The sequence below is a fragment of the Crinia signifera genome, chromosome 2 (genome assembly GCF_055691185.1).
Source record: "Crinia signifera chromosome 2, ASM5569118v1, whole genome shotgun sequence".
Lineage (NCBI taxonomy): Eukaryota > Metazoa > Chordata > Amphibia > Anura > Myobatrachidae > Crinia > Crinia signifera.
The window spans coordinates 7,172,531-7,196,095 of record NC_139218.1 but is presented as its reverse complement, the minus strand read 5'-3'; the positions used below and the strand labels follow the sequence as shown (position 1 = coordinate 7,196,095).

Here is a 23,565-nt window from a genome sequence, read left to right as displayed (position 1 = left end):
CCCCCAGATAACCGCCCGGCCTACTCTTACTGCAGCTACCCCGTCCCCCAGATAACCGCCCGGCCTACTCTTACTACAGCTACCCTGTCCCCCACATAACCACCCGGCCTACTCTTACTGCAGCTACCCTGTCCCCGAGATAACCGCCCGGCCTACTCTTACTGCAGCTACCCTGTCCCCCAGATAACCGCCTGGCCTACTCTTACTGCAGCTACCCTGTCCCCGAGATAACCGCCCGGCCTACTCTTACTGCAGCTACCCTGTCCCCCAGATAACCGCCCGGCCTACTCTTACTGCAGCTACCCCGTCCCCCAGATAACCGCCCGGTCTACTCTTACTGCAGCTACCCTGTCCCCCAGATAACCGCCCGGCCTACTCTTACTGCAGCTACCCTGTCCCCCAGATAACCGCCCGGCCTACTCTTACTGCAGCTACCCTGTCCCCCAGATAACCGCCCGGCCTACTCTTACTGCAGCTACCCTGTCACCCACACAACAGCCCGGCCTACTCTTACTACAGCTACCCTGTCACCCAGATAACCACACGGCCTACTCTTACTGCAGCTACCCCGTCACCCAGATAACCGCCCGGCCTACTCTTACTGCAGCTACCCTGTCCCCGAGATAACCGCACGGCCTACTGTTACTGCAGCTACCCCGACACCCACATAACCGCCCGGCCTACTCTTACTGCAGCTACCCCGTCACCCACATAACCGCCCGGCCTACTCTTACTGCAGCTACCCTGTCCCCCAGATAACCGCCCGGCCTACTCTTACTGCAGCTACCGCGACACCCACATAACCACCCGGCCTACTCTTACTGCAGCTACCCTGTCCCCCAGATAACCGCCCGGCCTACTCTTACTGCAGCTACCCTGTCCCCCAGATAACCGCCCGGCCTACACTTACTGCAGCTACCCTGTCCCCCAGATAACCGCCCGGCCTACTCTTACTGCAGCTACCCCGTCACCCACATAACCGCCCGGCCTACTCTTACTGCAGCTACCCTGTCCCCCAGATAACTGCCCGGCCTACTCTTACTGCAGCTACCCTGTCCCCCAGATAACCACCCGGCCTACTGTTACTGCAGCTACCCCGACACCCACATAACCGCCCGGCCTACTCTTACTGCAGCTACCCTGTCCCCGAGATAACCGCCCGGCCTACTCTTACTGCAGCTACCCTGTCCCCCAGATAACCGCCCGGCCTACTCTTACTGCAGCTACCGCGACACCCACATAACCACCCGGCCTACTCTTACTGCAGCTACCCCGTCACCCACATAACCGCCCGGCCTACTCTTACTGCAGCTACCCTGTCCCCCAGATAACTGCCCGGCCTACTCTTACTGCAGCTACCCTGTCCCCCAGATAACCGCCCGGCCTACTCTTACTGCAGCTACCCCGACACCCACATAACCTCCCGGCCTACTCTTACTGCAGCTACACTGTCCCCCAGATAACCGCACGGACTACTCTTGCTGCAGCTACCGCGACACCCACATAACCACCCGGCCTACTCTTACTGCAGCTACCCCGTCACCCACATAACCGCCCGGCCTACTCTTACTGCAGCTACCCTGTCCCCCAGATAACCTCCCGGCCTACTCTTACTGCAGCTACCCTGTCCCCCAGATAACCGCACGGCCTACTCTTACTACAGCTACCCCGACACCCACATAACCGCACGGCCTACTCTTACTGCAGCTACCCCGTCACCTACATAACCACCCGGCCTACACTTACTGCAGCTACCCCGTCACCCAGATAACCGCCCGGCCTACTCTTACTACAGCTACCCTGTCCCCAGATAACCGCCCGGCCTACTCTTACTGCAGCTACCCTGTCACCCAGATAACCGCCCGGCCTACTCTTACTACAGCTACCCTGTCCCCAGATAACCGCACGGCCTACTCTTACTGCAGCTACCCTGTCCCCCAGATAACCGCACGGCCTACTCTTACTGCAGCTACCCTGTCCCCCAGATAACCGCCCGGCCTACTCTTACTGCAGCTACCCCGACACCCACATAACCGCACGGCCTACTCTTACTGCAGCTACCCCGTCACCTACATAACCACCCGGCCTACACTTACTGCAGCTACCCTGTCACCCAGATAACCGCCCGGCCTACTCTTACTACAGCTACCCTGTCCCCAGATAACCGCCCGGCCTACTCTTACTGCAGCTACCCTGTCACCCAGATAACCGCCCGGCCTACTCTTACTACAGCTACCCCGTCCCCCAGATAACCGCACGGCCTACTCTTACTGCAGCTACCCTGTCCCCCACATAACCGCCCGGCCTACTCTTACTACAGCTACCCCGTCCCCCAGATAACCACACGGCCTACTCTTACTGCAGCTACCCTGTCCCCCACATAACCGCCCGGCCTACTCTTACAGCAGCTACCCTGTCCCCCAGATAACCGCCCGGCCTACTCTTACTGCAGCTACCCCGACACCTACATAACCGCCCGGCCTACTCTTACAGCAGCTACCCTGTCCCCCACATAACCGCCCGGCCTACTCTTACTGCAGCTACCCTGTCCCCCAGATAACCACGCAGCCTACTCTTACTGCAGCTACCCCGACACCTACATAACCACCCGGCCTACTCTTACTGCAGCTACCCCGTCACCTACATAACCACGCGGACAACTCTTACTGCAGCTACCCTGTCCCCGAGATAACCGCCCGGCCTACTCTTACTGCAGCTACCCCGTCCCCCAGATAACCGCCCGGCCTACACTTACTGCAGCTACCCTGTCCCCCAGATAACCACCCGGCCTACTCTTACTGCAGCTACCCCGTCACCCAGATAACCGCCCGGCCTACTCTTACTGCAGCTACCCCGTCACCCACATAACCGCCCGGCCTACTCTTACTGCAGCTACCCTGTCCCCGAGATAACCGCCCGGCCTACTCTTACTGCAGCTACCCTGTCCCCCACATAACCGCCCGGCCTACACTTACTGCAGCTACCCTGTCCCCCAGATAACCACCCGGCCTACTCTTACTGCAGCTACCCTGTCCCCCAGATAACCGCCCGGCCTACTCTTACTGCAGCTACCCTGTCCCCCAGATAACTGCCCGGCCTACTCTTACTGCAGCTACCCTGTCCCCCAGATAACTGCCCGGCCTACTCTTACTGCAGCTACCCCGACACCCACATAACCGCCCGGCCTACTCTTACTGCAGCTACCCTGTCCCCCAGATAACTGCCCGGCCTACTCTTACTGCAGCTACCCCGACACCCACATAACCACCCGGCCTACTCTTACTGCAGCTACCCTGTCCCCCAGATAACCGCCCGGCCTACTCTTACTGCAGCTACCCTGTCCCCCAGATAACCGCCCGGCCTACACTTACTGCAGCTACCCTGTCCCCCAGATAACCGCCCGGCCTACTCTTACTGCAGCTACCCCGTCACCCACATAACCGCCCGGCCTACTCTTACTGCAGCTACCCTGTCCCCCAGATAACTGCCCGGCCTACTCTTACTGCAGCTACCCTGTCCCCCAGATAACCACCCGGCCTACTGTTACTGCAGCTACCCCGACACCCACATAACCGCCCGGCCTACTCTTACTGCAGCTACCCTGTCCCCGAGATAACCGCCCGGCCTACTCTTACTGCAGCTACCCTGTCCCCCAGATAACCGCCCGGCCTACTCTTACTGCAGCTACCGCGACACCCACATAACCACCCGGCCTACTCTTACTGCAGCTACCCCGTCACCCACATAACCGCCCGGCCTACTCTTACTGCAGCTACCCTGTCCCCCAGATAACTGCCCGGCCTACTCTTACTGCAGCTACCCTGTCCCCCAGATAACCGCCCGGCCTACTCTTACTACAGCTACCCTGTCCCCCAGATAACCGCCCGGCCTACTCTTACTGCAGCTACCCCGTCACCCACATAACCGCCCGGCCTACTCTTACTGCAGCTACCCTGTCACCCAGATAACCGCCCGGCCTACTCTTACTGCAGCTACCCTGTCCCCGAGATAACCGCCCGGCCTACTCTTACTGCAGCTACCCTGTCCCCCAGATAACCGCCCGGCCTACTCTTACTGCAGCTACCGCGACACCCACATAACCACCCGGCCTACTCTTACTGCAGCTACCCCGTCACCCACATAACCGCCCGGCCTACTCTTACTGCAGCTACCCTGTCCCCCAGATAACTGCCCGGCCTACTCTTACTGCAGCTACCCTGTCCCCCAGATAACCGCCCGGCCTACTCTTACTGCAGCTACCCTGTCCCCCAGATAACCGCCCGGCCTACTCTTACTACAGCTACCCTGTCCCCCACATAACCGCCCGGCCTACTCTTACTGCAGCTACCCTGTCCCCCAGATAACCACGCAGCCTACTCTTACTGCAGCTACCCTGTCCCCCAGATAACCGCCCGGCCTACTCTTACTGCAGCTACCCCGACACCCACATAACCACCCGGCCTACTCTTACTGCAGCTACCCTGTCCCCGAGATAACCGCCCGGCCTACTCTTACTGCAGCTACCCTGTCCCCCACATAACCGCCCGGCCTACTCTTACTGCAGCTACCCTGTCCCCGAGATAACCGCCCGGCCTACTCTTACTGCAGCTACCCCGACACCCACATAACCTCCCGGCCTACTCTTACTGCAGCTACCCTGTCCCCGAGATAACCGCCCGGCCTACTCTTACTGCAGCTACCCCGTCACCCAGATAACTGCCCGGCCTACTCTTACTGCAGCTACCCCGTCACCCAGATAACCGCCCGGCCTACTCTTACTGCAGCTACCCTGTCCCCGAGATAACCGCCCGGCCTACTCTTACTGCAGCTACCCCGACACCCACATAACCGCACGGCCTACTCTTACTGCAGCTACCCCGTCACCCAGATAACCGCCCGGCCTACTCTTACTGCAGCTACCCTGTCCCCCAGATAACTGCCCGGCCTACTCTTACTGCAGCTACCCCGACACCCACATAACCGCACGGCCTACTCTTACTGCAGCTACCCCGTCACCCAGATAACCGCCCGGCCTACTCTTACTGCAGCTACCCTGTCCCCCAGATAACCGCCCGGCCTACTCTTACTGCAGCTACCCTGTCCCCCAGATAACTGCCCGGCCTACTCTTACTGCAGCTACCCTGTCCCCCAGATAACTGCCCGGCCTACTCTTACTGCAGCTACCCCGTCACCCACATAACCGCCCGGCCTACTCTTACTGCAGCTACCCTGTCCCCCAGATAACCGCCCGGCCTACTCTTACTGCAGCTACCCCATCACCCACATAACTGCCTGGCCTACTCTTACTGCAGCTACCCCATCACCCACATAACCGCCCGGCCTACTCTTACTACAGCTACCCTGTCACCCAGATAACCGCCCGGCCTACTCTTACTGCAGCTACCCTGTCCCCCACATAACCGCCCGGCCTACTCTTACTACAGCTACCCTGTCACCCAGATAACCGCCCGGCCTACTCTTACTACAGCTACCCTGTCCCCGAGATAACCGCACGGCCTACTCTTACTGCAGCTACCCTGTCCCCGAGATAACCGCACGGCCTACTCTTACTGCAGCTACCCCGACACCCACATAACCGCCCGGTCTACACTTACTACAGCTACCCTGTCCCCCAGATAACCGCCCGGCCTACTCTTACTGCAGCTACCCTGTCCCCCAGATAACCGCCCGGCCTACTCTTACTGCAGTTACCCTGTCCCCCACATAACCACCCGGCCTACACTTACTGCAGCTACCCTGTCCCCCAGATAACCGCCCGGCCTACTCTTACTGCAGCTACCCTGTCACCCAGATAACCGCCCGGTCTACTCTTACTGCAGCTACCCTGTCCCCCAGATAACCGCCCGGCCTACTCTTACTGCAGCTACCCCGTCCCCCAGATAACCGCCCGGCCTACTCTTACTACAGCTACCCTGTCCCCCACATAACCACCCGGCCTACTCTTACTGCAGCTACCCTGTCCCCGAGATAACCGCCCGGCCTACTCTTACTGCAGCTACCCTGTCCCCCAGATAACCGCCTGGCCTACTCTTACTGCAGCTACCCTGTCCCCGAGATAACCGCCCGGCCTACTCTTACTGCAGCTACCCTGTCCCCCAGATAACCGCCCGGCCTACTCTTACTGCAGCTACCCCGTCCCCCAGATAACCGCCCGGTCTACTCTTACTGCAGCTACCCTGTCCCCCAGATAACCGCCCGGCCTACTCTTACTGCAGCTACCCTGTCCCCCAGATAACCGCCCGGCCTACTCTTACTGCAGCTACCCTGTCCCCCAGATAACCGCCCGGCCTACTCTTACTGCAGCTACCCTGTCACCCACACAACAGCCCGGCCTACTCTTACTACAGCTACCCTGTCACCCAGATAACCACACGGCCTACTCTTACTGCAGCTACCCCGTCACCCAGATAACCGCCCGGCCTACTCTTACTGCAGCTACCCTGTCCCCGAGATAACCGCACGGCCTACTGTTACTGCAGCTACCCCGACACCCACATAACCGCCCGGCCTACTCTTACTGCAGCTACCCCGTCACCCACATAACCGCCCGGCCTACTCTTACTGCAGCTACCCTGTCCCCCAGATAACCGCCCGGCCTACTCTTACTGCAGCTACCGCGACACCCACATAACCACCCGGCCTACTCTTACTGCAGCTACCCTGTCCCCCAGATAACCGCCCGGCCTACTCTTACTGCAGCTACCCTGTCCCCCAGATAACCGCCCGGCCTACACTTACTGCAGCTACCCTGTCCCCCAGATAACCGCCCGGCCTACTCTTACTGCAGCTACCCCGTCACCCACATAACCGCCCGGCCTACTCTTACTGCAGCTACCCTGTCCCCCAGATAACTGCCCGGCCTACTCTTACTGCAGCTACCCTGTCCCCCAGATAACCACCCGGCCTACTGTTACTGCAGCTACCCCGACACCCACATAACCGCCCGGCCTACTCTTACTGCAGCTACCCTGTCCCCGAGATAACCGCCCGGCCTACTCTTACTGCAGCTACCCTGTCCCCCAGATAACCGCCCGGCCTACTCTTACTGCAGCTACCGCGACACCCACATAACCACCCGGCCTACTCTTACTGCAGCTACCCCGTCACCCACATAACCGCCCGGCCTACTCTTACTGCAGCTACCCTGTCCCCCAGATAACTGCCCGGCCTACTCTTACTGCAGCTACCCTGTCCCCCAGATAACCGCCCGGCCTACTCTTACTGCAGCTACCCCGACACCCACATAACCTCCCGGCCTACTCTTACTGCAGCTACACTGTCCCCCAGATAACCGCACGGACTACTCTTGCTGCAGCTACCGCGACACCCACATAACCACCCGGCCTACTCTTACTGCAGCTACCCCGTCACCCACATAACCGCCCGGCCTACTCTTACTGCAGCTACCCTGTCCCCCAGATAACCTCCCGGCCTACTCTTACTGCAGCTACCCTGTCCCCCAGATAACCGCACGGCCTACTCTTACTACAGCTACCCCGACACCCACATAACCGCACGGCCTACTCTTACTGCAGCTACCCCGTCACCTACATAACCACCCGGCCTACACTTACTGCAGCTACCCCGTCACCCAGATAACCGCCCGGCCTACTCTTACTACAGCTACCCTGTCCCCAGATAACCGCCCGGCCTACTCTTACTGCAGCTACCCTGTCACCCAGATAACCGCCCGGCCTACTCTTACTACAGCTACCCTGTCCCCAGATAACCGCACGGCCTACTCTTACTGCAGCTACCCTGTCCCCCAGATAACCGCACGGCCTACTCTTACTGCAGCTACCCTGTCCCCCAGATAACCGCCCGGCCTACTCTTACTGCAGCTACCCCGACACCCACATAACCGCACGGCCTACTCTTACTGCAGCTACCCCGTCACCTACATAACCACCCGGCCTACACTTACTGCAGCTACCCTGTCACCCAGATAACCGCCCGGCCTACTCTTACTACAGCTACCCTGTCCCCAGATAACCGCCCGGCCTACTCTTACTGCAGCTACCCTGTCACCCAGATAACCGCCCGGCCTACTCTTACTACAGCTACCCCGTCCCCCAGATAACCGCACGGCCTACTCTTACTGCAGCTACCCTGTCCCCCACATAACCGCCCGGCCTACTCTTACTACAGCTACCCCGTCCCCCAGATAACCACACGGCCTACTCTTACTGCAGCTACCCTGTCCCCCACATAACCGCCCGGCCTACTCTTACAGCAGCTACCCTGTCCCCCAGATAACCGCCCGGCCTACTCTTACTGCAGCTACCCCGACACCTACATAACCGCCCGGCCTACTCTTACAGCAGCTACCCTGTCCCCCACATAACCGCCCGGCCTACTCTTACTGCAGCTACCCTGTCCCCCAGATAACCACGCAGCCTACTCTTACTGCAGCTACCCCGACACCTACATAACCACCCGGCCTACTCTTACTGCAGCTACCCCGTCACCTACATAACCACGCGGACAACTCTTACTGCAGCTACCCTGTCCCCGAGATAACCGCCCGGCCTACTCTTACTGCAGCTACCCCGTCCCCCAGATAACCGCCCGGCCTACACTTACTGCAGCTACCCTGTCCCCCAGATAACCACCCGGCCTACTCTTACTGCAGCTACCCCGTCACCCAGATAACCGCCCGGCCTACTCTTACTGCAGCTACCCCGTCACCCACATAACCGCCCGGCCTACTCTTACTGCAGCTACCCTGTCCCCGAGATAACCGCCCGGCCTACTCTTACTGCAGCTACCCTGTCCCCCACATAACCGCCCGGCCTACACTTACTGCAGCTACCCTGTCCCCCAGATAACCACCCGGCCTACTCTTACTGCAGCTACCCTGTCCCCCAGATAACCGCCCGGCCTACTCTTACTGCAGCTACCCTGTCCCCCAGATAACTGCCCGGCCTACTCTTACTGCAGCTACCCTGTCCCCCAGATAACTGCCCGGCCTACTCTTACTGCAGCTACCCCGACACCCACATAACCGCCCGGCCTACTCTTACTGCAGCTACCCTGTCCCCCAGATAACTGCCCGGCCTACTCTTACTGCAGCTACCCCGACACCCACATAACCACCCGGCCTACTCTTACTGCAGCTACCCTGTCCCCCAGATAACCGCCCGGCCTACTCTTACTGCAGCTACCCTGTCCCCCAGATAACCGCCCGGCCTACACTTACTGCAGCTACCCTGTCCCCCAGATAACCGCCCGGCCTACTCTTACTGCAGCTACCCCGTCACCCACATAACCGCCCGGCCTACTCTTACTGCAGCTACCCTGTCCCCCAGATAACTGCCCGGCCTACTCTTACTGCAGCTACCCTGTCCCCCAGATAACCACCCGGCCTACTGTTACTGCAGCTACCCCGACACCCACATAACCGCCCGGCCTACTCTTACTGCAGCTACCCTGTCCCCGAGATAACCGCCCGGCCTACTCTTACTGCAGCTACCCTGTCCCCCAGATAACCGCCCGGCCTACTCTTACTGCAGCTACCGCGACACCCACATAACCACCCGGCCTACTCTTACTGCAGCTACCCCGTCACCCACATAACCGCCCGGCCTACTCTTACTGCAGCTACCCTGTCCCCCAGATAACTGCCCGGCCTACTCTTACTGCAGCTACCCTGTCCCCCAGATAACCGCCCGGCCTACTCTTACTACAGCTACCCTGTCCCCCAGATAACCGCCCGGCCTACTCTTACTGCAGCTACCCCGTCACCCACATAACCGCCCGGCCTACTCTTACTGCAGCTACCCTGTCACCCAGATAACCGCCCGGCCTACTCTTACTGCAGCTACCCTGTCCCCGAGATAACCGCCCGGCCTACTCTTACTGCAGCTACCCTGTCCCCCAGATAACCGCCCGGCCTACTCTTACTGCAGCTACCGCGACACCCACATAACCACCCGGCCTACTCTTACTGCAGCTACCCCGTCACCCACATAACCGCCCGGCCTACTCTTACTGCAGCTACCCTGTCCCCCAGATAACTGCCCGGCCTACTCTTACTGCAGCTACCCTGTCCCCCAGATAACCGCCCGGCCTACTCTTACTGCAGCTACCCTGTCCCCCAGATAACCGCCCGGCCTACTCTTACTACAGCTACCCTGTCCCCCACATAACCGCCCGGCCTACTCTTACTGCAGCTACCCTGTCCCCCAGATAACCACGCAGCCTACTCTTACTGCAGCTACCCCGACACCTACATAACCGCCCGGCCTACTCTTACTGCAGCTACCCCGTCACCTACATAACCACGCGGACAACTCTTACTGCAGCTACCCTGTCCCCGAGATAACCGCCCGGCCTACTCTTACTGCAGCTACCCCGTCCCCCAGATAACAGCCCGGCCTACACTTACTGCAGCTACCCTGTCCCCCAGATAACCACCCGGCCTACTCTTACTGCAGCTACCCCGACACCCACATAACCGCCCGGCCTACTCTTACTGCAGCTACCCTGTCCCCGAGATAACCGCCCGGCCTACTCTTACTGCAGCTACCCTGTCCCCCACATAACCGCCCGGCCTACACTTACTGCAGCTACCCTGTCCCCCAGATAACCACCCGGCCTACTCTTACTGCAGCTACCCTGTCCCCCAGATAACCGCCCGGCCTACTCTTACTGCAGCTACCCTGTCCCCCAGATAACTGCCCGGCCTACTCTTACTGCAGCTACCCTGTCCCCCAGATAACTGCCCGGCCTACTCTTACTGCAGCTACCCCGACACCCACATAACCGCCCGGCCTACTCTTACTGCAGCTACCCTGTCCCCCAGATAACTGCCCGGCCTACTCTTACTGCAGCTACCCCGACACCCACATAACCGCCCGGCCTACTCTTACTACAGCTACCCTGTCCCCGAGATAACCGCCCGGCCTACTCTTACTACAGCTACCCTGTCCCCGAGATAACCGCCCGGCCTACTCTTACTGCAGCTACCCTGTCCCCCACATAACCACCTGACCTGCTCTTACTGCAGCTACCCTGTCCCCCAGATAACCGCCCGGCCTACTCTTACTGCAGCTACCCTGTCCCCCACATAACCGCCCGGCCTACTCTTACTGCAGCTACCCTGTCCCCCACATAACCGCCCGGCCTACACTTACTGCAGCTACCCTGTCCCCCAGATAACCACCCGGCCTACTCTTACTGCAGCTACCCCGACACCCACATAACCGCCCGGCCTACTCTTACTGCAGCTACCCTGTCCCCGAGATAACCGCCCGGCCTACTCTTACTGCAGCTACCCTGTCCCCCACATAACCGCCCGGCCTACACTTACTGCAGCTACCCTGTCCCCCAGATAACCACCCGGCCTACTCTTACTGCAGCTACCCTGTCCCCCAGATAACCGCCCGGCCTACTCTTACTGCAGCTACCCTGTCCCCCAGATAACCGCCCGGCCTACTCTTACTGCAGCTACCCTGTCCCCCAGATAACTGCCCGGCCTACTCTTACTGCAGCTACCCTGTCCCCCAGATAACTGCCCGGCCTACTCTTACTGCAGCTACCCCGACACCCACATAACCGCCCGGCCTACTCTTACTGCAGCTACCCTGTCCCCCAGATAACTGCCCGGCCTACTCTTACTGCAGCTACCCCGACACCCACATAACCGCCCGGCCTACTCTTACTACAGCTACCCTGTCCCCGAGATAACCGCCCGGCCTACTCTTACTACAGCTACCCTGTCCCCGAGATAACCGCCCGGCCTACTCTTACTGCAGCTACCCTGTCCCCCACATAACCACCTGACCTGCTCTTACTGCAGCTACCCCGTCACCCAGATAACCGCCCGGCCTACTCTTACTGCAGCTACCCTGTCCCCCAGATAACCGCCCGGCCTACTCTTACTGCAGCTACCCTGTCCCCCACATAACCGCCCGGCCTACTCTTACAGCAGCTACCCTGTCCCCCACATAACCGCCCGGCCTACTCTTACTGCAGCTACCCTGTCCCCCAGATAACCACGCAGCCTACTCTTACTGCAGCTACCCCGACACCTACATAACCGCCCGGCCTACTCTTACTGCAGCTACCCCGTCACCTACATAACCACGCGGACAACTCTTACTGCAGCTACCCTGTCCCCGAGATAACCGCCCGGCCTACTCTTACTGCAGCTACCCCGTCCCCCAGATAACCGCCCGGCCTACACTTACTGCAGCTACCCTGTCCCCCAGATAACCACCCGGCCTACTCTTACTGCAGCTACCCCGACACCCACATAACCGCCCGGCCTACTCTTACTGCAGCTACCCTGTCCCCGAGATAACCGCCCGGCCTACTCTTACTGCAGCTACCCTGTCCCCCAGATAACCGCCCGGCCTACTCTTACTGCAGCTACCCTGTCCCCCAGATAACCGCCCGGCCTACTCTTACTGCAGCTACCCTGTCCCCCAGATAACTGCCCGGCCTACTCTTACTGCAGCTACCCTGTCCCCCAGATAACTGCCCGGCCTACTCTTACTGCAGCTACCCCGACACCCACATAACCGCCCGGCCTACTCTTACTGCAGCTACCCTGTCCCCCAGATAACTGCCCGGCCTACTCTTACTGCAGCTACCCCGACACCCACATAACCGCCCGGCCTACTCTTACTACAGCTACCCTGTCCCCGAGATAACCGCCCGGCCTACTCTTACTACAGCTACCCTGTCCCCCAGATAACCGCCCGGCCTACTCTTACTGCAGCTACCCCGACACCCACATAACCGCCCGGCCTACTCTTACTACAGCTACCCTGTCCCCGAGATAACCGCCCGGCCTACTCTTACTGCAGCTACCCTGTCCCCCACATAACCGCCCGGCCTACTCTTACTGCAGCTACCCTGTCCCCCAGATAACCACCCGGCCTACTCTTACTACAGCTACCCTGTCCCCAGATAACCACCAGGCCTACTCTTATTGCAGCTACCCTGTCCCCCAGATAACCGCCCGGCCTACTCTTACTGCAGCTACCCTGTCCCCCACATAACCACCTGACCTGCTCTTACTGCAGCTACCCTGTCCCCCAGATAACCGCCCGGCCTACTCTTACTGCAGCTACCCTGTCCCCCAGATAACTGCCCGGCCTACTCTTACTGCAGCTACACATAGGGATATTGCTTATACAACTAATGTGTGTTTTCTCTTTGCCTCCCATTACATTTAGGAGAGGTCATGGTGTACAGGGGCTTGCATTGACGTCCATTGCTGCAAGCCTAGACATGACTACACTACAGATTTAGTTGATGAAGGACTGTAGAGGTTCTATGGACACGTATATAACAGGACACAATGTATGACCCATTCAGTATGAAGGGGGAGACTATCAGGCACTAAGAGACGGTCCTCTAGCCCAGAGCGTTACGTAGGAGGCTGACCGGGAGTGTACAGAACCTCAGCACCATGTAGACCGACCCGTACACAACATTCATGCATGGGAAATGTGCTGCAGGACACACAAGAGAACACGATCTGCACCACCAGCTCCCGGAGAACTTACTCTGATAAGAAGTACGGATCCGTTTCGTTAAATCTGGGTAAAAATTAGACAGGCCACGCATGCAAAAGTTGTCTGTGGAACATGCCAGCGCGTCAGCAGATCAGCAGCGGCAGCAGCAGGCGGAGGAAAGAAAGGAAAGAAAACAAGAGTGTGCGGTGAAAGGAGGTGCAGTGCACTGCGGCCTTGGTGATCTCTCACCTCCAGCTACGCACCAGTCATGTTTGGAGAAACGCGCGTGGATGCGGACAACGAGACGTGGCATCTCTGGGGGTCATTATTAATCTGATTGGCATAAAGGCCGGGAATAGAAGTATCCTTGTTCTGCTCGGTTATTAATGCAGTATTAGGATGCGTGCCAAAGGTCTAAGCTGTGAAATATTGTAGGCCCGCTGGGCATCATGGGTATAACTATGCCGGATCCGCCAGCACAGGGCAGGCAAACACCTCAGCAATGTGCTTTTAGACCCCAAGACTGCGCGTCGTATTCTCATATCCACACACATTTTCCAAACCAAAAAATAAATACATGAAAATAAATATAAAATATGTAATGCAGGCAGTGACACGTACATTACATAACGCTACTCTGACGCACAAATAAGCCCCAGTGACCCGTGTTAAGCAGGACAGAGACCACCCTGGGATGGAGCTGCTGAGTGCACTGTAGTCAGACTATGCCAGCAGTGAGGTCAGTGTCTGCGGCTAGGGATACAGAGGTCAGTGTCTGTGGCTAGGGATACAGAGGCCATGGCATGGGGCTGGGGATACAGAGGTCAGTGTCTGTGGCTGGGGATACAGAGGTCAGTGTCTGTGGCTGGGGATAAAGAGGCCGTGGCCTGCGGCTGGGGATACAGAGGCCATGGCATGGGGCTGGGGGTACAGAGGCCATGGTCTGTGGCTGGGGATACAGAGGTCAGTGTCTGTGGCTGGGGATACAGAGGCCATGGCCTGTGGCTGAGGATAGAGAGGTCATGGTCTGTAGCTGTGGGCAGGGAGGCCGTGGCCTGTGGCTGGGGATACAAAGGCCATGGTCTGTGGCTGGGGATACAGAGGTCAGTGTCTATGGCTGAGGATAGAGAGGCTATGGCCTGCGTCTGAGGCCGTGGCCTGTGGCTGGGGAAAGGGAGGCCGTGGCCTGTGGCTGGGGATTCAAGGCCGTGGCCTGTAGCTGGGGACAGGAAGGATATGGACTGTGGCTGGGAATAGAGAGGCAGAAGCCTGTGGCTGGGAAAAGAGAGGCCAAGTCCTGTGGCTGGAAATAGGGAGGCCGTGGCCTGTGGCTGAGGATAGGGACACTTTGGCTGGGGATACAGAGACCATGGCATGGGGTGGAGGATACAGAGGCCATGGTCTGTGGCTGGGGATACAGAGGCCATGGTCTGTGGCTGGGGATACAGAGGTCAGTGTCTGTGGCTGGGGATAGGGAGACCGTGGCCTGTGGCTGAGGATAGAGAGACTGTGGCTGGGGATACAGACGCCATGGTCTGTGGCTGGGGATAGGGAGACCGTGGCCTGTGGCTGGGGATAGGGAGACCGTGGTCTGTGGTTAGGGAGACCGTGGTCTGTGGTTGGGGCTAGGGAGGCCGTGGCCTGTGGCTGGGGATAGGGAGGCCGTGGTCTGTGGCTGGGGAGGCCGTGGTCTGTGGCTGGGGAGGCTGTGGCCTGTGGATAGGGAGGCCGTGGCCTGTGGCTGGGGATAGAGAGACCATTGGCTGTGGCTGGGGAAAGAGAGGCCGAGGCCTGTGGCTGGAAATAGGGAGCCATGGTCTGCGGCTGGGGATAGAGAGGCCGTGGCGAGGGGATAGGGGAGCCAAGGTCTGTGGCTGGGGATACGGAGGTCATGGCCTGTGGCTGGGGATAGAGAGACCATTGGCTGTGGCTGGGGAAAGAGAGACCGAGGCCTGTGGCTGGAAATAGGGAGGCCATGGTCTGTGGCTGGGGCTAGAGAGCCCATGACCAGGGGAAAGGGGAGCCATGGTCTGTGGCTGGGGATAGGAAGGCCATGACCTGCAGGCTGGGGATACAGAGGCTATGGCCTGCGGCTGGGGATACAGAGGCCATAGCCTGTAGCTGGGGATAGGGAGGCTGTGGCCTGCGGCTGGGGATAGGAAGGCCACGGCATGGGCCTGGGGATAGAGAGGCCATGGTCTGTGACTAGGGATATGAGGGCCATGGCCTACGGCTGGGTATAGAGAGACAATGGCCTGTGGCTGGGGATAGAGAGGCCGTGGCCTGCGGCTGGGGATAGAGACGCCGTGGCCTCCAGCTGGGGATAGAGAGGTCAGTGTCTGGGGATAGAGAGGTCAGTGTCTGTAGATAGAGAGACCATTGGCTGTGGCTGGGGAAAGAGAGGCCGAGGCCTGTGGCTGTGGATAGAGAGGGCAGTGTCTGTGGCTGGGGATAGAGAGGCCATGGCCTGCGGCTGGGGATAGAGAGGTCAGTGTCTGTGGCTGGGGATAAAGAGGCCATGGCCTCCGGCTGGGGATAGAGAGGTCAGTGTCTGTGGCTGGGGATAGAGAGGTCAGTGTCTGTGGCTGGGGATAGAGAGGTCAGTGTCTGTGGCTGGGGATAGAGAGGTCAGTGTCTGTGGCTGGGGATAGAGAGGTCAGTGTCTGTGGCTGGGGATAGAGAGGGCAGTGTATGTGGCTGGGGATAAAGAGGCCATGGCCTGCGGCTGGGGATAGAGAGGTCAGTGTCTGTGGCTGGGGATAAAGAGGCTGTGGCCTCCGGCTGGGGATAGAGTGCGGAGACGGCAGCCATGTGTGATATACGTGTCTCATGCAGCTGTGTAACCACATGCAGGACGACCTGGCGGACAGCGAGCGACACTGTCACTATGCCATACCTGCGGTGAACTGCTTACTCTTGCGGGGCGAGCGCGGCTGGCGCTGGTATGGGTCACTGCTTCCGTACAACTCAATGGTCCCCATGCTGAGCAGGACGGTCTTCTGGATGTAGTCTACAACAGCCAGGCCATTACAGTTCCCAAACGCCACGCTGAAACAAGGGAATGCGGAACCGTTACACACGTTACATGCACGTGTGTGTCATAGCTGTGGTTTATTATATATGCACTATGTTGCTAGGGGCAACCAATCAAATTCTATCTATGATCTTCTATATAAATAAGAAGTAGCGTCTGTTTGGTTACTATGGGCATTCTCCAGTCTTAGTAAATTTACCCCTGAATGTGCAAATCCTACTTAATAATGCTGTCCATTAAATGTGACTCCTCTTACAGGTAAGTGAAGGTGGCACGTGCACGTGGCAGGATTTGGGGCAGATTGAGGGTCACTTAATGACCGGACACAGATGTGCCCATGTACACATAGCCCCCTTTCCCATTAAATAGCCTTCTAGTCACTCGGCAGTGCCAGGCTGCCGTTTTGCGACTGTAGGGTGCACAAGCAGCTCCTGCTGAGTAAAATGATATGTGGCACCGTGTGTGACTGTGGCTGTATCTGCACATAAAATGCAAAGGAGGAAAAGACTTTGACGTTCCAGAACACAAACATGCGGCATATCACTTTAATCAGCAGAAGCTGCTGGCCAGTCCTACTGTATTTGCTCAATTCATGGAAAAAGTTGCATAAAGAAGCCAGGTACTACAGAGTCACACAGAATTGGCGCAAAGTACGCCTCTGAGCATATGAACTATATAATACCACGGGCACGGAAATTTAATTAATTATTGATGGCATAATATTGCAGTGAATGTGATTTTTTTTTTATTATTATTCATTAGTATTATATAATTATTTGTATTATAAAAATAAGCCAAATGCTGGCAGAGCTGCACACGACCCGGCTGGTCAGGTCTCTCGCACCACGTGGCATTCTGACACTAAATAAGGAGGCATCTGTAGCATTCCCAAAGTGATATTACAGAGGTCCTCTATCTACCCCTCATAGTATCCTCTACTCTGTATACCCATTGGGTGGTCCATCTCTGCCCGGCACCCCTGCGACGCTCCAGCGCTCAGCATAGGGGCAGGGGTTACACAGAGATCAGATCTTTGTCCCCTCTATAAGGTTACCGATACCGTGCTCCATATTTATAAACGTAACTATGGTAACTGATGTTATAATTTATCTGCTGCGCTACAATTGCACAATGGATCCTGCAAAATGGCACTTATTAATGAATCATTCTAAATAAACAGCCCTCCTCCTCTGGGCACCACCCAGGCTATACACTGTGCCACTGCTGCCACTCTTACCCGCAGGTAACAATCAGACCAGCGCAATGTTCCCACTACTCACAGGCCATACGCAGAGCTGACAACCAGGCTGGTGATCTGCTGGGGGGGTTCTCCATCCACCCACACAAGCTGGACGACCAGTTCAGCCTGGTACCCGGGGGGCATCCGCACTGGCCGATTCTTCACACTGAGGGCGACAAGATCATCATTATCGATCACTTTGTATCACAGTTCTGCTCCAGCTGCACAATCTGTATCATTACTGGTAGCCAGGAGAGCCTGCTACAGATGGAGCGTCTTCTCGGTGAGGGTAATTACTGCACTATGTAATGATGGAGACACGTACAGATGGATAGCACCAGTTAGGTTGGAAACATCGATAAACACAGCACTAAACAATGAAAACATGAGGGCTTATGGTCCCTGATCTGGACAGGTGGCAATCGGAATAGCCTTGCTCATGGTCTGGGGTCAGGGCAGGCGGCAATCAGGGTAGTCAGGTTTATGGTCCCTGATCTAGACAGGTGGCAATCAGAATAGTCTTGCTCATGGTCTGAGGTTGTTAGAGACTGCGGGGACAGCGCAGACGCTGCCCGTACAGTCTCTAACTCCCTCCTGGCGGTTGCCGGGCGACGGGGACGCCGCCGCGTCACAGCCGCCTCACTTCCGCCGGACGCACACACGCGGCCAGCGTCCGTGTCTCTTCCTCCCCTGCCGCAGCGGTTGCCTAGGCGACGGAGGACGCCTGGCAGCCGCAGGGAGGAAGGGGAGGATTTTGCCAGTAATTAGCAGGAGTCTGGCGCGCTATTTAAACCGGCACCTGGGTACACTCAGGGCCGGTTATAGCTTTGGTCTTGACCTTAGTGTTCCTGCGCTCCCTTGTATCCAGTACGCCATTCCTTGTATCCTGTGCCGTCTCCAGTCTCCCAGCACCTGTCTCCCATCACCTGTGTTGTATCCAGTGCCATCTCCAGTTCCCCCTGTGCTTGGGTTCCATCTCCAAGTGTGTTCCGGTGTCCGCTTGCTGTCTGCCGTTGGCCCAGTGTCCATCTCCTGGATCCAGACCACATCCACGCTTTGTGTTCCCTCCTGTCTGTTCCTTGGACCCTGTCGTCTTCGTGCTGCTGCACACAGATAAGTGGGGGTTACCCCCAGGCCACTATCCTTCTATTATTATTGATACATCGTCTGTGTATTGTTACGCATCCTTGGGATTATTGTGTAGACCTCTTGCGTATTGTTACGCCCGTGCCTGTGGTTAATATTGTTTTGTGCACTCCCTGCACTCTGTTCACCCATACGGGAGTCCCGTTGGTATCCTCGCCAGGGGAAGGTGTTTAGCTAGTGTTTCCCCTTGCTGACCACTGACCTTGGCGTGCGAGTTGTCACATCGTAAGACCAGGTGGCATCGAGGTGGGAGCCTGACTAACAGGCTCTCACGAACGCGGCTATTTTTGGTGAAGCCTTAGCCCTGCACTCACACGCTAACTTCATTCGGTAGCAACGGAGTCAGGTTGGCGAGGTTGCCCTCCTTTCCCCATTGGATCTCCTGCCAGCCAGTGTCGCGTAGTGCCTCGCCAGGCAGCGTGGCACAAGAGATCATAACAGAGGTCAGGTCAGGGCAGTCAGCAATCAGGGTAGTCAGGCTTATGGTCCCTGATCTAGACAGGTGGCAATCGGAATAGCCTTGCTCATGGTCTGGGGTCAGGGCAGGCGGCAATCAGGGTAGCCAGGCTTATGGTCCCTGATCTAGACAGGTGCCAATCGGAATAGCCTTGCTCATGGTCTGGGGTGAGGGCAGTCAGCAATCAGGGTAGTCAGGCTTATGGTCCCTGATCTGGACAGGTGGCAATCGGAATAGCCTTGCTCATGGTCTGGGGTCAGGGCAGGCGGCAATCAGGGTAGTCAGGCTTATGGTCCCTGATCTAGACAGGTGGCAATCGGAATAGCCTTGCTCATGGTCTGGGGTCAGGGCAGTCAGCAATCAGGGTAGTCAGGATTATGGTCCCTGATCTGGACAGGTGGCAATCAGAATAGTCTTGCTCATGGTCTGGGGTCAGGGCAGTCAGCAATCAGGGTAGTCAGGATTATGGTCCCTGATCTGGATAGGTGGAAATCGGAATAGTCTTGCACATGGTCTGAGGTCAGGGCAGGCGGCAATCAGGGTAGTCAGGATTATGGTCCCTGATCTGGATAGGTGGAAATCGGAATAGTCTCGCTCATGGTCTGGGGTCAGGGCAGTCAGCAATCAGGGTAGTCAGGCTTATGGTCCCTGATCTGGACAGGTGGCAATCGGAATAGTCTTGCACATGGTCTGAGGTCAGGGCAGTCAGCAATCAGGGTAGTCAGGATTATGGTCCCTGATCTGGACAGGTGGCAATCGGAATAGTCTCGCACATGGTCTGGGGTGAGGGCAGTCGGCAATCAGGGTAGTCAGGATTATGGTCCCTGATCTGGATAGGTGGAAATCGGAATAGTCTCGCACATGGTCTGAGGTCAGGGCAGGCGGCAATCAGGGTAGTCAGGATTATGGTCCCTGATCTGGATAGGTGGAAATCAGAATAGTCTTGCACATGGTCTGGGGTCAGGGCAGTCAGCAATCAGGGTAGTCAGGCTTATGGTCCATGATCTGGTGGGAATCGGAATAGTCTTGCTCATGGTCTGGGGTCAGGGCAGTCAGCAATCAGGGTAGTCAGGTTTATGGTCCATGATCTGGACAGGTGGCAATCGGAATAGTCTTGCTCATGGTCTGGGGTCAGGGCAGTCAGCAATCAGGGTAGTCAGGCTTATGGTCCATGATCTGGTGGGAATCGGAATAGTCTTGCTCATGGTCTGGGGTCAGGGCAGTCAGCAATCAGGGTAGTCAGGTTTATGGTCCATGATCTGGACAGGTGGCAATCGGAATAGTCTCGCTCATGGTCTGGGGTCAGGGCAGCCAGCAATCAGGGTAGTCAGGATTATGGTCCATGATCTGGTGGGAATCGGAATAGCCTTGCTCGTGGTCTGGGGTGAGGGCAGTCAGCAATCAGGGTAGTCAGGCTTATGGTCAATGATCTGGACAGGTGGCAATCAGAATAGTCTTGCTCGTGGTCTGGGGTCAGGGCAGACGGCAATCAGGGTAGTCAGGCTTATGGTCCCTGATCTGGTGGGAATCGGAATAGTCTCGCACATGGTCTGGGGTCAGGGCAGTCAGCAATCAGGGTAGTCAGGCTTATGGTCCATGATCTGGTGGCAATCAGAATAGTCTTGCTCATGGTCTGAGGTCAGGGCAGTCAGCAATCAGGGTAGTCAGGCTTATGGTCCCTGATCTGGACAGGTGGCAATCGGAATAGTCTTGCTCATGGTCTGGGGTCAGGGCAGTCAGCAATCAGGGCAGTCAGGATTATGGTCCCTGATCTGGACAGGTAGAAATCGGAATAGTCTTGCACATGGTCTGGGGTGAGGGCAGTCAGCAATCAGGGCAGTCAGGATTATGGTCCATGATCTGGTGGGAATCGGAATAGTCTCGCACATGGTCTGGGGTCAGGGCAGTCAGCAATCAGGGTAGTCAGGCTTATGGTCCCTGATCTGGACAGGTGGCAATCAGAATAGTCTTGCTCATGGTCTGGGGTCAGGGCAGTCAGCAATCAGGGTAGTCAGGCTTATAGTCCCTGATCTGGTGGGAATCGGAATAGTCTTGCACATGGTCTGGGGTCAGGGCAGTCAGCAATCAGGGTAGTCAGGCTTATGGTCAATGATCTGGTGGGAATCGGAATAGTCTTGCTCATGGTCTGGGGTGAGGGCAGTCAGCAATCAGGGTAGTCAGGCTTATGGTCCCTGATCTGGACAGGTGGCAATCGGAATAGTCTTGCACATGGTCTGAGGTCAGGGCAGTCAGCAATCAGGGTAGTCAGGATTATGGTCCCTGATCTGGACAGGTGGCAATCGGAATAGTCTCGCACATGGTCTGGGGTGAGGGCAGTCGGCAATCAGGGTAGTCAGGATTATGGTCCCTGATCTGGATAGGTGGAAATCGGAATAGTCTCGCACATGGTCTGAGGTCAGGGCAGGCGGCAATCAGGGTAGTCAGGATTATGGTCCCTGATCTGGATAGGTGGAAATCAGAATAGTCTTGCACATGGTCTGGGGTCAGGGCAGTCAGCAATCAGGGTAGTCAGGCTTATGGTCCATGATCTGGTGGGAATCGGAATAGTCTTGCTCATGGTCTGGGGTCAGGGCAGTCAGCAATCAGGGTAGTCAGGTTTATGGTCCATGATCTGGACAGGTGGCAATCGGAATAGTCTTGCTCATGGTCTGGGGTCAGGGCAGTCAGCAATCAGGGTAGTCAGGCTTATGGTCCATGATCTGGTGGGAATCGGAATAGTCTTGCTCATGGTCTGGGGTCAGGGCAGTCAGCAATCAGGGTAGTCAGGTTTATGGTCCATGATCTGGACAGGTGGCAATCGGAATAGTCTCGCTCATGGTCTGGGGTCAGGGCAGCCAGCAATCAGGGTAGTCAGGATTATGGTCCATGATCTGGTGGGAATCGGAATAGCCTTGCTCGTGGTCTGGGGTGAGGGCAGTCAGCAATCAGGGTAGTCAGGCTTATGGTCAATGATCTGGACAGGTGGCAATCAGAATAGTCTTGCTCGTGGTCTGGGGTCAGGGCAGACGGCAATCAGGGTAGTCAGGCTTATGGTCCCTGATCTGGTGGGAATCGGAATAGTCTCGCACATGGTCTGGGGTCAGGGCAGTCAGCAATCAGGGTAGTCAGGCTTATGGTCCATGATCTGGTGGCAATCAGAATAGTCTTGCTCATGGTCTGAGGTCAGGGCAGTCAGCAATCAGGGTAGTCAGGCTTATGGTCCCTGATCTGGACAGGTGGCAATCGGAATAGTCTTGCTCATGGTCTGGGGTCAGGGCAGTCAGCAATCAGGGCAGTCAGGATTATGGTCCCTGATCTGGACAGGTAGAAATCGGAATAGTCTTGCACATGGTCTGGGGTGAGGGCAGTCAGCAATCAGGGCAGTCAGGATTATGGTCCATGATCTGGTGGGAATCGGAATAGTCTCGCACATGGTCTGGGGTCAGGGCAGTCAGCAATCAGGGTAGTCAGGCTTATGGTCCCTGATCTGGACAGGTGGCAATCAGAATAGTCTTGCTCATGGTCTGGGGTCAGGGCAGTCAGCAATCAGGGTAGTCAGGCTTATAGTCCCTGATCTGGTGGGAATCGGAATAGTCTTGCACATGGTCTGGGGTCAGGGCAGTCAGCAATCAGGGTAGTCAGGCTTATGGTCAATGATCTGGTGGGAATCGGAATAGTCTCGCACATGGTCTGGGGTCAGGGCAGTCAGCAATCAGGGTAGTCAGGGTCATGGTCCCTGATCTGGTGGGAATCGGAATAGTCTGCATTATTTAGCTGACACTGCACAGAAAACGCAGAACGCTAGTGGCAGGGTCAGGTGCACCCCCTACTCCACTTCAACCCAAGTTCACAATATGTTACGTCACACAGCCGTTAGTGGTAGTAGTGGGCCCCTTAGTCCTCAGGGGCCCCTGTGCAATGCACCTGCTTCTCCAAGGGTAGTTCTGCCTCTGTAAGAAACAGTGCCAAGTGGGCACATGGTCGCTACATTGACGATGGGCGGACATCACTAGCATTAGTGACAATGTCCCATTCCTCTGTACCATCTCAATGCCTGTAACAGCCAGGTCTGAGTATATGCCGCACATTATACACCATTACTTCTGCTACATTTGCTGGGATAATCAGAGAACGAGCACATTTACATGGCAACTAGCAGAGAAGGGGACACAGCGAAATCCTCGGATAACCTAGAATTACA

At 57.1% G+C, this 23,565-nt stretch overlaps 1 protein-coding gene across 1 annotated transcript in view; it reads right to left on the bottom strand.

The window, feature by feature from the left end:
• The window catches only part of STXBP5L (syntaxin binding protein 5L), a 370,406-nt gene that overhangs the window by 121,728 nt on the left and 225,113 nt on the right, over positions 1-23,565 (bottom strand). The window contains exons 16-18 of the mRNA XM_083170643.1: positions 17,802-17,927; positions 16,384-16,535; positions 13,539-13,610 (exon numbers count right to left, since the gene is read on the bottom strand). Of these exons, the coding sequence (XP_083026769.1) occupies positions 13,539-13,610; positions 16,384-16,535; positions 17,802-17,927 (350 nt within the window). The remainder of the gene's footprint in view (positions 1-13,538; positions 13,611-16,383; positions 16,536-17,801; positions 17,928-23,565) is intronic.